Below are 15,454 nucleotides of genomic sequence, written 5' to 3' on the forward strand. Positions count from 1 at the left end.
ACCCCAGTTACTGAACGACAGTAATTACATGCAGCCTACTCAAAAAACAAAACAAAAAAACAAAAAACAAAAAAAAAAATGCTAAGACCTAAACATAAACGACTCCCCTTTTAATTTTCTGCAGTCAAAGCCATTGCCATTTTTTTCTCTTCCAAATAGATGTTTTCAGTATTTATTTTGCACAACTCCTGCTTTCTTGTGTGGCAAGCTCGTAAATTCGCCCGTCTGTGACGTTTACTGCAGCGCTTGTCATGTGGTGTTCAAAGCGCCGCTTGATGCCTTGACTCAACTCATGTGAAATGCGCTTTACAATGACCAAAGGACATTATTGAAACTCAAAATTATTATTATTATTAGGCTATTATTGTTGTCTTTTCTGATTAAAATCATGCTCAGCAGTTTAAATGGTGTATGGAAATTATATAGTACATCTGTTTTGTTCTTATAATGCTTAAACATTCTACTGAAGTCAGTAGATTTGTCATGCAAATAATTTAATATTTTAATAATTTACAGTTTAATAAAGGAGAAGGTAAGGATGTAATTGATACTCATTAATATTATTAGACTATTATTGATGTGTTTTTGGATGAAAAGTCATGCTCGGCAGTTCACAAACTGAACGGAAATTCTTGATCTGCTTTGTTCTTATGATCAGATAAGAACAAGATTTCGGTCGTGAACATCTCAAAATGATTCAATGACTCTCTCATTGCACATAAGACTTTCATTTGTTTCAACCTAGTGGCATCTTGTCCAGAAGTGAAACTAATCTATCTAAACTAATCAATTAATGAAACCGAACAAATTTGTATAACAGAAGCAAGCCACAAATACCCTTTATTTTTGCAGCTAATTCTGTACAGTTGTGCAGATAATTTGCTATACATTGAAACATTCTTTCTGTATTGCTGTAAATGCGGGACAGCTGCCGAGCCATGCTGAGTTTAAATTGTAACACCCATCTCTGAATCTCTGTGAGTGTCTGAAACCCATAAGCAAATCTGTGCAAAGATCACAAAAATAATTGAAGGATTCAACAGTGGGTTGAATAGTGTCCATTTAGTTCTGTAGTGATTAGATTAGTCTTTGATGGACCAAACTGAAATCATATGTACTGGGCAGTCAGTACACACTTTGATGATAAGATGAAAACTTTCTTTATCAAAAACGATCAGACGTTTTCTAGATGAATGCACTGTGCAAGTGTTGATGGCTCTTTGAAACTGAACCTGAACATACTTTAATGATTCATCACAGCAGAGTTGAGCCCACGTCAGTATGTGTCATGAGCTCAACGGATTGAATGTGTCATTAAGATGAAATATTTTGGGGATTTCAAATGATCTTATCCTCCATGAAAAGTTCACTGATCTCCTTTAGATTAAATCTTACATTCACATATTCAAATATAAATGATCACATACTGTACATGATTCTCTCTCTCTTCCAGTAATGAAAGGAAGGTTAAATTATGACATTATGTAAAGTGGTTTGTGAAATTAGTAGGAAACTATCCAATTGTTTATTTATTTTTATTTATTTATTATTTGCAGAAAGCAAAAGCAAATGGTTATTAGATGTTGCCAGGCTTTTGGAGTTTCATTAATCTACAGTACCTGCAGTGATACTACATGTAAATAATTAATAATATGGTGTTTCTTTCTAATGTATTATATAATATAACAGAAACTAAACACTGTCTTAATCTCCTGTTGTCATGGAAACATGACATTGAGAACCCAAAGGCAGTTTCACACCTGGTGCTCTTGTGCTAATGCAGCCTTCAAGTACCCTCCATCAAGAGCACACACACATACATTGGCTGGGTGATTATCCTCCCCTTTGTCCACAAGTTGACCAGACTAAAGACAGACTTCTGTCTTCATCAGTCTCTGTTCCACCTGATTTAGGGATTAGTGTGATGGATTAAGCATCTCTCCTCTCTGCTTGTCTCCTCAGAGACTCATATCCTGCCATGACTGAAATATTAATGAAGTTGTTTCCTCAATTCAATTAACCCATGCTTGCAAAGTTCACACATTGCTTCTGTGCAATATGGGTCAAATGGAGACTCTGTTTCAGTCTAAAATACAAAGCATTTATTAGCTAAGCTGGACCACCATGTATGGGCTTTATTGAGATCTTTCTGGACTGACATGTATAAAGACAATTATTGAAATTCAGGAATATAGAAGCGTTTAAATGTTACAATGTAGGAGAATTATTTTCTCTTCCTTTTTAAATTTGTTTGCCTTTAACAACAAATATGTGTAGGAGAGAGAAGCAATTGTAACATTGTTATAGAAGTACATTTTTGAGAACATTTTCACAGCTCAGAGACAAGTACAAATCGACCCAACATAATTTGGGATAAGAAACATGCATATGTGTCAAAACTAAAAGTAAAATATTCACTTGAGAAAGACTGAATTTAAAAATGTTATTGATAATAGTCATAACACTTTTGTTATTAAGATTCATTATATAAGCCACTGTATCACAGGCCCAGACAAATTGTATTTATTTTTATGTTTTTTGCAATTTTCTGCTCAGATTTGGAAGGAAAATCAGATCTGCTGAATACTGCTAAAGGGACTTAAACATAGTAAAATGAGTTAAATGAACCTTAGAGTACTATAATTTTATTGGTAGCTGAAAGCATACTCAAATTATCCAAAAAAATAATAATAATAATAATAATAAACAAACATGCAAAGGGTGGGGATGTCTGTGAATGACAGAGGCTGCAAATTTGCGTGCACAGATTCCGTCTAAACACACCTTAATAGAATAATTTTACTGCTTTAATAATTAATACATTTACTGAATAGTCTACTTTTTCATACAGTACTATTGGTTATCATGTAAGTGGGATGTATATTATAGTTACTTGAAATTAATTCAGTTAAAACATTGATCAGCTGATGAGTCAAGAACAGTTACTTTAATGAATAAACAAATAATGCTCATTACATATTTTAAAGATTCTCAAGTCATTCAGTTAAATTCATTTTGGTAAAATTACCCCGAACTTCAAAGCCATAATAAAACATCGACTGCTAGCTTTCAGTGTCAGCATCTGTCATCCAATTAATAAACTACATATAAATCCAAAGGCAGCAAAACATTAGACAAGAGGAAACATTTGACATAAATTTAAAAAAAAAAAAAAAATACTTTTAAACCTAAAAAACAGTTTTTGTTAAACATTCTCAAATGCACTCTATTGAGCAGGTGCTGAGTTAGTGTTATCACTTTAACTTGTTTGTAACGGAAGTTATTTAGTGTGTTACAGTCTGACCTATTTATATTTAAGTGTACTCACATTGTGAAATTCACAAACTGTATTGCCCCTTTTATGCAGAAAATAACATTTGATTGCATGAGGCTGAAGGTTTTTTGTGTCTGTCCTCCTGCAGATCAAATTTGACAGTGATGGAGTTTGTGTCTGCTGTGAGCTTGAGCACCAGAGATCCACCTGTAATAATCTGGGAGAGACTCTTAAACTCAATCCGCTGAGGGACTGCAACACCATACGCCTCAGACTTAAGGTATTGAATGTGTGTGCGAGCATGCGTGCGTGCTTGTGTGTGTGTGTGTGTGTGTGTGTGTGCGGGTTTAAGTGGTTTACGAGGACATTTTTTAGGTTACAAACTGGTAATTACAAGGGTATTATACTATAAATGTGGTTTATGAGCACATTTCTAGTGTCCCCATAATTTAAATCGCTTAAAAAACATACTAAACAATGTTTTTTTTTAAATGTAAAAATGCAGAAAGTTTTTTTGTGAGGGTTAGGTTAAGGGGTAGGGTTAGGAGATATAATCTATAGTTCATACAGTATAGAAAGTGTGTGTGGGTTAGGGGGTGTGTGTGCGTGCGTGTTTTGTGTGTTGTTAACATACACTTCTTTTATCTGTGAGATAAACTCAATTTGTTCTTGAAGAAATGTTTGGTATTTAGTTTGAAACACCATGTCAGTATATCTATCTGATTATTTTACATTCTTTAAAATTCTATCAGTTTAATTATTAGATTAGATAAGTAAATGAGAACAATTAGATACATTAGACATGCCAATTATGGTTATTCAATCATTTTGATGATACACAATGTCTGCATTTTTATTAGATTTGGAAGCATACAGGTATTGTTTGAAAGTCTTATGTTTTAAAAAAGAAATAAGTTTCTTCATCATATGTAATCCTTTAATGGTATTAGCAAATGGATGTAGGACTATGGAAAACAGTCTAATAACATTTATCTATTTTTCATTTTATTTTATTTTTTTATTTTATTTTATTTTTTATTTGTTTTTGTGTAGACTGCAGCAATCTTTAAAATTAAGAGGCCCTTCTATACTTATATATACTGTACATAATTAAGGATTTGCACTCAATCTGAAAGAGAGAGAGCACAATTTTAATAGATTGCACTATAGAATAATAGCAGAGGTGTGTGTATTGAGTGGTTATAGCTTGGTAGCACAAAATTGTAAGGTAGGTCCCACATAGGAATGACCTAGAACTATATGAACTCATGAGACCTTAATCATGCTCTGCCGCCATTATGCCTTTGGACAAACACTTAACCCTTCGGTAAGCACTCCATGAGCACCATCTCTTTAGGAATGCCACGGTAAGTCACCTTGAATGAAAGTGCCTTCTAAATAATAGGTAACTAAGTATGACGAATATTGTAGCATACATTCTTTAAATTAACCTGTGTCACATGATGATCTTACTACTCAAGTACATTCCTTTTTTGTGGGATTTTAATATAATATAAGAGTTTGAAATCAATAATGATTTGTACTCTTATTCTGCCATTTGGCTTGAATATTGTTTATGATCACAGAAAATTTGGGGAATGCATTGTATTTTGAGGAATGCATTTACAAATTATTACACTTTTAGCCTGGAGATAGGTATTGTTTTGCCTCTGCTCCAACGCACACATGCCGAGCTCCTCCAGGGATTTCTCCATTTTCAAAAATTTTCATTCGACTTTTAGCAAGCACATGAACCGTTTAGCAGAGCAAGAATTACACTGTATTCTTAAGAATGTCTGCCTTATTGGACACGTCTCTTCGCATCGCTCTGTGAGTCTCTCTCTAATATGCAGATGAGGCTCAGTCATCATTAGTTATGCATCTTCAGTTAGTGTTCGCCATTAGTTCCTTTTCCAGTGTCTAAGCAATTCACCCACACTATTCATGATCTTAGCGCATTTGGCAGCTTTGAAAAGAGTGATGTAAGGCTTCCACTAATTGGTTCATACAAGGCATTCAACGCTCATCGCTCTTCATGAAATCATGAATGAAGAAAATAGAATTTAACTTCGGAAATCAAGTAAACATTGGCTACATTGGCTTAACCTGCTACATGCAACCATGTCAAAAAGCAAAATCATGAATGAGCATTTCTAAACCCTAGATTTTAATAATGTATTACATCATTTGTGTTCTCTGTGGTGTTTAATCAGTTGGACGGTAGTGAGATGATTTCAAGTGAAAGGCCAAAAGTGACTATTGTTTCTGTTTGACCTCGCTGGCATATGTGCTTTTATCATTTCAAACACTAACAGTAACACACACAAAAGGTCTTCGTTCCACAGGCAGGCTGTGCAGTAAATTAGCAATGCTGCTTGTATTTGCGCCAAGTTCAGTTGAATTTTGTGCTATTAAAATTCCTAATTAAATATACAGAATGTAAATTATGATAAAATTAGCCTTACCTTACCGTGATCTAAATTTGCTGGTAATGTACAATCCCCTGCCTGAATCAAAGGTAAACAGAAACATGAATGAATTCCCTCAGCCAGCCTCTTACACTGTACTGAAAAAAATAATAATAACGTTCATTTTTACACACAGAAAGACAGAGACAAATCCCTTCATATCTGACTATTGATGGTTAATATGATATATGCAGCACCTCAACTCAGCTGACATTACTGCATCAATGAGACATATATATTGTTATGACATTATTGATGTCTGTAGATTCCATGTCTTTTTGTGGCCAGTTAGGTCGATTGAAATGGCCATAAAGACTTTCGTTAAAACTGATGTTATGACTCAATGGAATATCGCACCATGCAGCTCCTTCTGTGTAAGGATCATGGGCCATTATAACCCAGTGGTATGCTTCATAATGATGGACTCATTTTCCTTAAGGGCTCATTAGGAGGCATGATACCCTGAGGTGTTTGTCACAATAATGACAGCAAGTGACATGTCAATGCTATCTGATGTGAAGAAGCAGACTGTGAGCAGTTTAAGACATTTCTTAGACATTGTGACTTTTCCTGCCTTTTTTAGGTTGTCACTCCTGTGCACAATATTTAGCACAAAAAAAAAAAAAAAACATTTCTTGAAATAATTGAGCAATAATACAGGAAACAACAACAAAAGCTTAATGACATTAGCATCAATTTGTATAGTACCCTTAGTAAGAGGGCTGAATGTTTATTTGAAATAAAATCGAAATCTCTATATAAACCAGTGCGATTATCAGAGGCTCATGATAGTGTTTTCAGTGGTTTCAGAGTGCTTCTGTGCTCAATACACACAAATTATGGTGTGTTACAAATGTGTTACAAGTTTGGTACGGTGTGCTAACTCATTACATTAAAATTGCTTCAGATTCACTTTAATTGCACATTTTCGTAATTTCACATATGTTTAGCCGCTTCAATTTACTATACAAATCTAAAAAACATTGTTTAATTTGGGTTAAAAGGATTTACACCAAATCACAATATTTTTCAAAAAAAATGCAATTCGATTTTTTTGTCTAAATTGATCAGCCTTGCTCAGTTACCTTATTTTTAGACTGATTTACCCAATTTAGAGTAGTATTACCCTACAGCTGTGATCAGAGAAAGGTCATAGCCCCAGGTTGTGGTATAAAGCAGCAACCCTTTACATAACTCCCCATTAAGTGCTGCTAAATCCCATCATACAGTCAATGACTGGATGCCAGTTAATCCAAAAAATTATGCCATATCCCTTTAGGTCTTGGAACCAAATGGATTATTTATTTTCAGAGTGTAAGGTTAAAGGCTGAATTACACTACACAACTTTAACATCGATTTTAGCCCTGATTTTCCACAATAGTCCTCATCTGCTTAGAGCGGACTATATATATATATACCGACTATATACTATACGTATATAAATATATTAGTGCATGATGTTCTGTATATAAACTCTGAAGTCATATGTTGACCAGCCAATGAAAAAATCGACCTTGAAGTTCAAGAAAACAAGATTTTGAACACGAAGCACTCAAAGCAGAGCTCTGCAATGGAGGAAAAGTTCATTGAGGTTTTGCAGAAGAATTAGTGTCTCTACTATGTCAAAGACAAGAGTTAATTGGAGGGGGTGTGTTTATGCTTGAGTTTGTCGTGTTTGGATCAACTTGACAGATGTGTCAAATTTGATCCTAAGTCATTTGGACTGTGATGTCCAGTTTGTTCTGTAGCAATTTACATAGTCGGTATGAAACTTTGCATTTTTGTAATCTGTTCAGATTTTAAAATTGAACTTCAATTGAACTCAAATTTATGGCAACATTTTTTTTTTAAGTATATAAAGTATATATGAAGTAAATAATTTGTGATAATAAATAACATCTAACAAATCTGACCATCAACAAACAACCGTTTCCAAATTACCTTGTTTTAAAAAAAAAATTGCACAAAAGAATTAGATTTTATACAAATAGGCAAAAAATGTCAAATAAACTGTAGATATATACATTTCAAGGTTAGTTCATCCACGTTTGGGTAGATCTTTTTCAGTCACTTTTTGTGAAAAAAATCAAGGATATGTGGTTTCAAAACTGCACCCGCCTGGACTTCTTTGTGGCAAAGTGTATTTAAAATGTATTTAATACATTTAATGAATAGTAGCATTAATACATTTAATAATGATCATAAAATAAAAACAGAAAAGATCAGATCCCATTAGAAAATCGTACTACACCTCATGCTTTTCAGTCCTCCTGCAATGCAGGTACTTACCTGTAGATACAATTTTAATGACAATGGTCCTTTGGCTGATATTTTGTGCTTGTCATTCAGTACGACTGGTATTTCTTTTCTTTTTTTTTTTTTCTTTTTTTTGCCATTGACACACAAGTGCCAGCATTACAGGTCACATGCAGAGTTGCACTACAATTATCTGACAGACCCAGTTGTAAACACTCTGCCACAGCTGCTCTCAGCCAGAAACACATAGTAAGTACACGTAAACAATTGAAAACTGACGCGCAGTATCAAATACACTGAATGTATGATAATCCTAACTGTAGAGAGCACATCAATATGAAGACAAAGCCAAATCCCAGACATTTTTAGCCAATTTTGAAATCCTGGATTGACGCTTGGTCTGGGAAAAGTACGTATGGTCACCCTATGCAAACATTTATCAGTACTGAATTAATGTTAGTGGAACATTTAGCTCAACACAGGGGCAGAGGTGTGCACAGTCATTATGAGAGGGCACACTTCTGACAAAAACAAAAAAAAATCCTCCCGTACGGCGCCCCTCTGTCATTTTGTGCCCTAGGAAACCACCTATCTTGCCTATTCCACGGGCCGGCCCTGTTCTTAGTGGATAATGTGACATTTAAAATATTGTATTTGCAAAAATTGTCAAAAAGAAAAAAAAAGGCGGCTCCATAATTCCAATACTTAAGAGTCACGAAGAGCATTTTGTGACACTTAACTACTTTTTTGTTATGACTGCCAATAGTTGCACAAGTTGAGCCAGAATTTATTTTTACTCCAACTAACAATTAAATGGTTGTTTTACTCTCCTGGATTGCTCTTTTTAGTGTTTTTTAAATTGCTTCTTGAGAATAGAAACAGAAAATAGGCAATTAGAATAATCATGATGCCCCCAGTAATTTGCTAAGGAAAATTGAGGATAGGAAGATGCGGTGTTTCTTCAGTGGAGCTGACCCAAGACCTCTGTTTCAGATACTACACTGTGAAGTTCAACCAATGTTCTGTGTCCTACTTTAGTTAGTGTAAAAATAACACGATTGGGCTCTATTTTCTTGAGTGCGCAAAGCACAGCGCAACGTGCGCTATGTCTTATCCAATTTTCGTGAGCAGGCTAATTCTAAGCGCAAATTTTATGCTAGCGCAAGTGGGCATGAGTGGGAGTGTTTGCACTATCTGTGGGTCTACATGAGCAAACTGTGGGTGAATTGTACGTTAATGAAGTGGCACAAAGCACAATTTGCAATTTACCTGAGAAATAGGTAATTGCACTAAGATGTTTCAAAAGCATGTCTATTTTCAGTGCAAAGTCTAAACTCAGTTCCTACATTTGCAGTTTGGAGTTCCACCAATAGGTGATAATAAAGTTCATGTCCAAATTCTGAAAATATAGTGGAACTTTAAATTATAAGAAAGAAAATACATTAGATTATTTTCTTTCTAGGACTTTATTGTTTGTGTTTTCAAAAACACATCATAAAGTCCCACCAGAGGTCTTGCCCTTTTTGTGGGTTAAAAGTGTAGTTGATTGTACAGTCATGTGGAAATGGTTTGGCCTGTCCAGTCCTCTTAGGATGGGCTCCTTTCACATAAAGGGCTTCTGCACATTTAAGCATTCAGCGTTTTCCTTGAGGACATCACTGGGTCACATACTTCTCATTGTGTCACTACAAGAGATAAGACTCTGCTCTGATAGCAGGTGTTTGAGATGGCCTGTCGTAAATACGGAATGTTCTTCACATTATAGTGGATACAGACCTTAAACCCGGCTCAGTCTGGTTTAATTCTGAACTGAGCTGCCATCGGTGTCCTTGGATTTCTCTAAAAGTGCCTTTCTTGTGTAGGTTAAACACTATCTGCAATGGCTACATGCTGCGTTCTAAAGTTTCAAAGGAAAGTGATGTGTCATTGCTGCCCTCAACTTATCTCACTTTGGCTAATGTTATGGCTAATCATTAAATCCAATTGAGAATACATTTTAAAAGCTGCACAGATTTTAAAAGATAATAAGGAATAATGGTAAAACAAGGATTATACTCTGTTCCAAAATCCAGTAAATTGCCTCACTGCCTACATAGACATAGCTGCCTTCTAAAGCAGAATCCTAACAGTCATGGGACCTCATAAGGGGCCGTTCACACTAAACTGCTTTGGATTATTTTTGTTTGTAACTGTGCGCTAGGCTCACGGATGTCTTGAACCACCGTGACTCCTCTCACAGCTACATAATCACAGCATTTTTAAGATGGCTGTGAAGTGGGGGCCTGGGTAGCTCAGCGAGTAAAGACGCTGACTACCACCCCTGGAGTCAAGAGTTCAAATCCAGGGCGTGCTGAGTGACTCCAGCCAGGTCTCCCAAGCAACCAAATTTGCCCAGTTGCTCGGGAGGGTAGAGTCATATTTGGTAACCTCCTCATGGTCACTATAATATGGTTAGCTCTTGGTGGGGCGCGTGGTCAGTTGTGTGTGGATGCCGTGGGAAATAGTGTGAAGCCTCCACACGTGCTATGTCTCCGCCGTAATGCGATCAACGGGCCACGTGATAAGATGTGCAGGTTGACGGTCTCAGACGCGGAGGCAATTGCAATTCATCCTCTACCACCCGGATTGAGGCAGGTCACTATGCCACCATGAGGACTTACAGCGCATTGGGAATTGAGCATTCCAAATTGGGGAGAAAAAGGGGAGAAAATAAATAAAAAATATATTTTAAAAAAGGCTGTGAAATGAAAGGAACTTCAGCTTTCAAAAACTTGTCTCGAGATGCTATGTATTCTGTTCCATGTGTCTTGCTTTTTTTGTTTCTTTCTTTTCTTTTTTTTTTACATAAGATAGTGTTCTGTGTGAACACCCCGTAAGTGACTGATTTGGAATGTTCTGCATAGACAGCAGCTCTGCGTCCCATACAAAATGCATTCCTCAGTATTGAACGAAGCTCGCCACAATACATTCTGGAATTTTCTTGTGTGTAAAGGAAATGTGATGCTGCCTTTAAATTTGGCCCAAACAAGGGACAGTATCTTAGTATGCAGCATAAATAAGCTACCCATCTTTTGAAGCAGCCTTCATGTTGGGAGTGTGCCATAATGCCTTAAAATGGTACCTCTGTAGACAGCTCACTTGGTTTGAAATGTTTCATTGTGGCATCTTTTAATTCTACTTTTGCAATTTACTTCGTATTTGTTATGTCACAACTACCCTCTGTCTCTTCCATATGTTTGTTCTTTTCCTCCTTGGGAGTCTGACTGCTTGTTTTTTTCCCAGCTCTCTGTTTCTGACAAATAGTACAATAAATGTTCATGCCAGGTTGTGGTTTTTACAACAAAACAATTGCCTCTCCTTTATTTCTCTCTCTCTCTCTCTCTCTCTCTCTCTCTCTGTCTCTCTGTCTCTCTCTCTGTCTCTCTCTCTCTCTCTCTCTTTCTCACCTTCTTCCCCTCTCCCTTCATATCCCCATTTCGCTATTTCTCTCTGTCTCGCAGGAGCTGCTTTTCAGTGTGTGTGCACTGAATGTTATCTCTACCATTGTGTGCGCTCTGGCCACAGCAGTGTGCTGTATGCAAATGGTTTCTACTGATTTACTACAGATGGTAAGTTTGATTCATACCACAATGTGTGTGTGTCTTTCTGGATGTGTTGTTGATGTGCACATCACATTTTCCCATAACATCATGGAAAAAAGATCAGATAATAAAAATAACTGACCATATGAAAGTATAATAGAAATCCAGAGAAATAGTATTTAGTCTAGCCCTATATAAGCATTAGTTACAAAGGCAATTATATGTAATCAAATTTCATTGTTGAGTGTACCTTAGTTATCCAAATGTTTCAGATTAAGTAAAAGGAAAATCAATATGTGATTTCCGAGTAGTGTTTTAATAGTCAAATAGTGCAGAACGTGTACTCGATTAGTCGATTACTCATGCACATCCCTAGTTCAAAGCAGTGTGGATTTGATTATATATATTTGTGAATGACATCCCTTCTTTCAAAATGAACCTTTATGCTTTTTTAAGAAAGTAGTAACCTCTATTCCAGTGCACTAATGCTTTGCCGTTCAAGGGGGTATGCAGTACAGAATTGAATGCTGATCTTTGGACCTTTTAAATACAAGGGCAAAACTAGCTTTAAAGGTGCATTAAGTAATTTTTTTCTTCTGTTTTGTTGGTCAATACAATAGTGGTCTTTATACTGACACCTATCAACGTGGATGCAAATGTTTGGGGTTACCAATGGCATTGTGGAAATACCATATTCTGAGGTATATTTGTTTCCCATTAATTATTTATTCTAAAACAGAAACTTTTAGATAATAGGGGAGTTACTGAGATAAAGTGAGTAGTGTTTGACTAATCATGTGATCTCAACATGGTGTCCACCATTAGGGGTCAACCCTTTTGTAAAAAAAAAAAAAAAAACTTTTTTAAGCTACTGATACATACGTTTTCAACTCATGCAAGTGTAAATCATTTTAAATATATTATTCAAAAGTACTGTTTATTTTTTTAGACAAAACTTTAAAGAGGACAAAATTACTTAGTGCACCTTTTATTAAATGAAGATTAAAGTAAAAACGTTACAATACTCAATGAGAGAACAGTGGATCTGTCATCACTCCCTTTAGTGGATCTGTCTTTTCAGTTGGCCAATTTTATGTGAGACAAAATAAACTTGTGGGACATAAAGTTGTAATATTGTTTAAGAGTGGGCTTTGTGCATTTTATGGGCGATGCAGTAAATTGCACAGCCTGCTGTATAGCTGCAGTAAAGGCATGGCCAGAGGGATATGAATTGAGATGAGTTATATTAGCATAGATTTGGCTCTGTGAGTGGCTAGAGCAGTAGAGGGATCAGTTTCAACTCAGGGCACAGAGTGCCAATGCAAAAAATCATCCCTGTTACCAGCTGCACAGTCCATGAATAAAGGGCTGGGATGAGGGTGAAGCTCTGGATAAAGCTTTTCCCTTTACACCTGTATGTTTATAAGGGATTTAATTATAATTCATGGATAAAAATATACATTAAAGTTACAGCTTTGTGTAAGTTTGCTGATTGCTATTTTTAATTGTGCCATTATATAAAACAGTCTATGTTTGACCTTATGAGCAGGATTCATGAAATATATATAGTTGACTATTCACACACCATCTTCATTTACAGTCACTTCTTTTCTTAATAATAACTAAAATCAGGATTGATCTGGTCAGTGTTCACTGATTGATGAAACTTACCTTAGTCTAACTTAAAACAGCTCTTAAAACCTATCCTCGAATTTGCAAGAAATTGCACAAAATTACATTATTTTCCCTATATAAACCTTTCAACAGCTGTCTCAGATACCAGATTAAAGGAATGCAGTTCACACCAGTTTTTAAATATAGAGTTTTTAAAAAAGAAACATTACAGTGCATTAAATTAATGCTCTCTGTGTAATCACATACTGTAGCACCCACAGCACCTCAAATCTTCCAAAATATCCAGACCTAAGTGTGATGAGGAGGAGGGCGGGGCCGGGCCGTGACTACACACGCCTGGCCCCCAATCAGGCTAATCAGCCGAGGAGAGGGATAAGTGCAGTGGGACGGGGCAGTTCGAGAGAGAGAGAGAGAGAGAGAGAGAGAGAGAGAGAGAGCGAGAGAGCGAGAGCGCGAGAGCGCGCCACATGCAGCTGCCGTGTGTGTGTATTTGTGTTTGTGTCTTTTTGTTTAAATTAAATATTATTTTGACTGTTCAGCCGGTTCCCACCTCCTCCTTTCCCAACCTTAACCTTGTTGCACTAAGCAACCTCTGACTTTTTTTGTTATCTCTATCAACTAACTAACCTAATCTTTAATATACCTCATTTTTGACACTATGGTGGTGCACTTGATCACCAGTAATGAAAATCAAGTGACTGAGATTTCAAAGACCAGAGCATTATCATCTGAAAGATTTTGGTCTAAGCACTACAGCAACTGGACTCTATCCAACAGCACACTATTTAAGTAATTCTCTTATGTTTTTCTTTGTACTTAGACATTTTACGTATGTATATTTCTCTTTATATATTTAGACAATTACATAAGACATTTTACTGGCTTTGTACCATAGTATTCCATTGAGGATGTGACAAATACAATTTTTAACTTATACTTAAGACTTTCAGTTCAGGTTATAAAAAGACTCACTTTTACATTGTATTTCATCAGTTCATGCCACACAGAGCACGTGCCTTGAGTGCGGACTGCATGACACCTCATGGCACCATCTTACACCAGACACTGGACTTCGATGAATTCATCCCACCCATTCCTCCTCCGCCCTACTACCCCCCAGAGTACACCTGCACACCTGTGATGGAAGGCCAGAGGTAAACCCATTAACATACTGACACACAGTTTGATGCTCTCATCCCAGCTGACCTGAAATGTCCTAATATTTGTGCTGTATATAAGAACTGATTTGATCTCAGATTGCTTGGCAGGAGAAATACAGTAGTTGTGAGAAATAGGTTTTAGTGTTTGTGATTGGATTTATCAAATTACCCTGTGGAATGATCATGCAAAACATCCATAAAACACGGTTTATTTTTTTAATTGGAATTCAGATGTAGTGCCCTTAGAAATAAAACCAGCAACATGTTGAATAAGTGCATGGTCTTAATGCACACAGCTCTGACAACCAATATAATGAAGCAGCAGTGTCCCTGGCCTGGTGTAAATCCACCATTGATATCTGTCTCCCACTGTAAGGCACTCTGCCCACCACCCCATCATAAAAATGTGCTGATGAGGCTGTTTAGCCTACAGCCACATTAATGTGTCAACAAAGCAGTAAATACATACAGTGTAGCCCTTCATGTGCACTGGGTATTTCAAAGCACAGACAATGTCATGATGTCATGAGGGAAACAGATGAAGAGACAAAAATCCCTCTACTCCAGCATAAGAGGAGGAGGTTGTTTAATTAAAAGAATGGGATATCTAGCCCACTGAGCACAGCTTAGTTGAATAGGCAAATGTGGAATGGTTTTTATTTCCCCCATTTCCTAAAACCCTCTCCGATATTTTTTTACGGCTATTGTCCCCACCAACATTGTGCAGGCACATTTGTTGAGACATTGACGCAGTGTTGTAATCATGTTTTACCATCTCTGTCCATTAGAGGGTTGCATCTGGATTTTCCACACTCTCCCTTCAGTGCTATTTATGGAGTACCCATTAACAGCCCTGGGGCTCTGTATCCATCTGAGCTGCCACCACCATATGAATCTGTGGTGGGACAGACACCTGCCAGTCAGGTAAGAACACCTTCTACATACATGTATTTACATTGCATGTTTTGGTTTGGGTAAGTAGTGTCTAGTATGGTGGTTATACACCGATCAGCCACAACATTAAAACCCCCTGCCTAATATTGTGTATGTCCCCCTCGTGCCACCAAAACAGCACCAAC

The 15,454-nt window shown here is 36.5% G+C and overlaps 1 protein-coding gene across 1 annotated transcript in view; it reads left to right on the forward strand.

The window, feature by feature from the left end:
• LOC127440757 (protein ENTREP2-like) overlaps positions 1 to 15,454 on the forward strand; it is a 200,185-nt gene that overhangs the window by 178,799 nt on the left and 5,932 nt on the right. The window contains exons 4-7 of the mRNA XM_051697603.1: positions 3,423 to 3,554; positions 11,500 to 11,607; positions 14,209 to 14,369; positions 15,164 to 15,299. Coding sequence (XP_051553563.1) covers positions 3,423 to 3,554; positions 11,500 to 11,607; positions 14,209 to 14,369; positions 15,164 to 15,299 — 537 coding nt within the window. The remainder of the gene's footprint in view (positions 1 to 3,422; positions 3,555 to 11,499; positions 11,608 to 14,208; positions 14,370 to 15,163; positions 15,300 to 15,454) is intronic.

This window comes from Myxocyprinus asiaticus, chromosome 1, assembly GCF_019703515.2.
Source record: "Myxocyprinus asiaticus isolate MX2 ecotype Aquarium Trade chromosome 1, UBuf_Myxa_2, whole genome shotgun sequence".
Lineage (NCBI taxonomy): Eukaryota > Metazoa > Chordata > Actinopteri > Cypriniformes > Catostomidae > Myxocyprinus > Myxocyprinus asiaticus.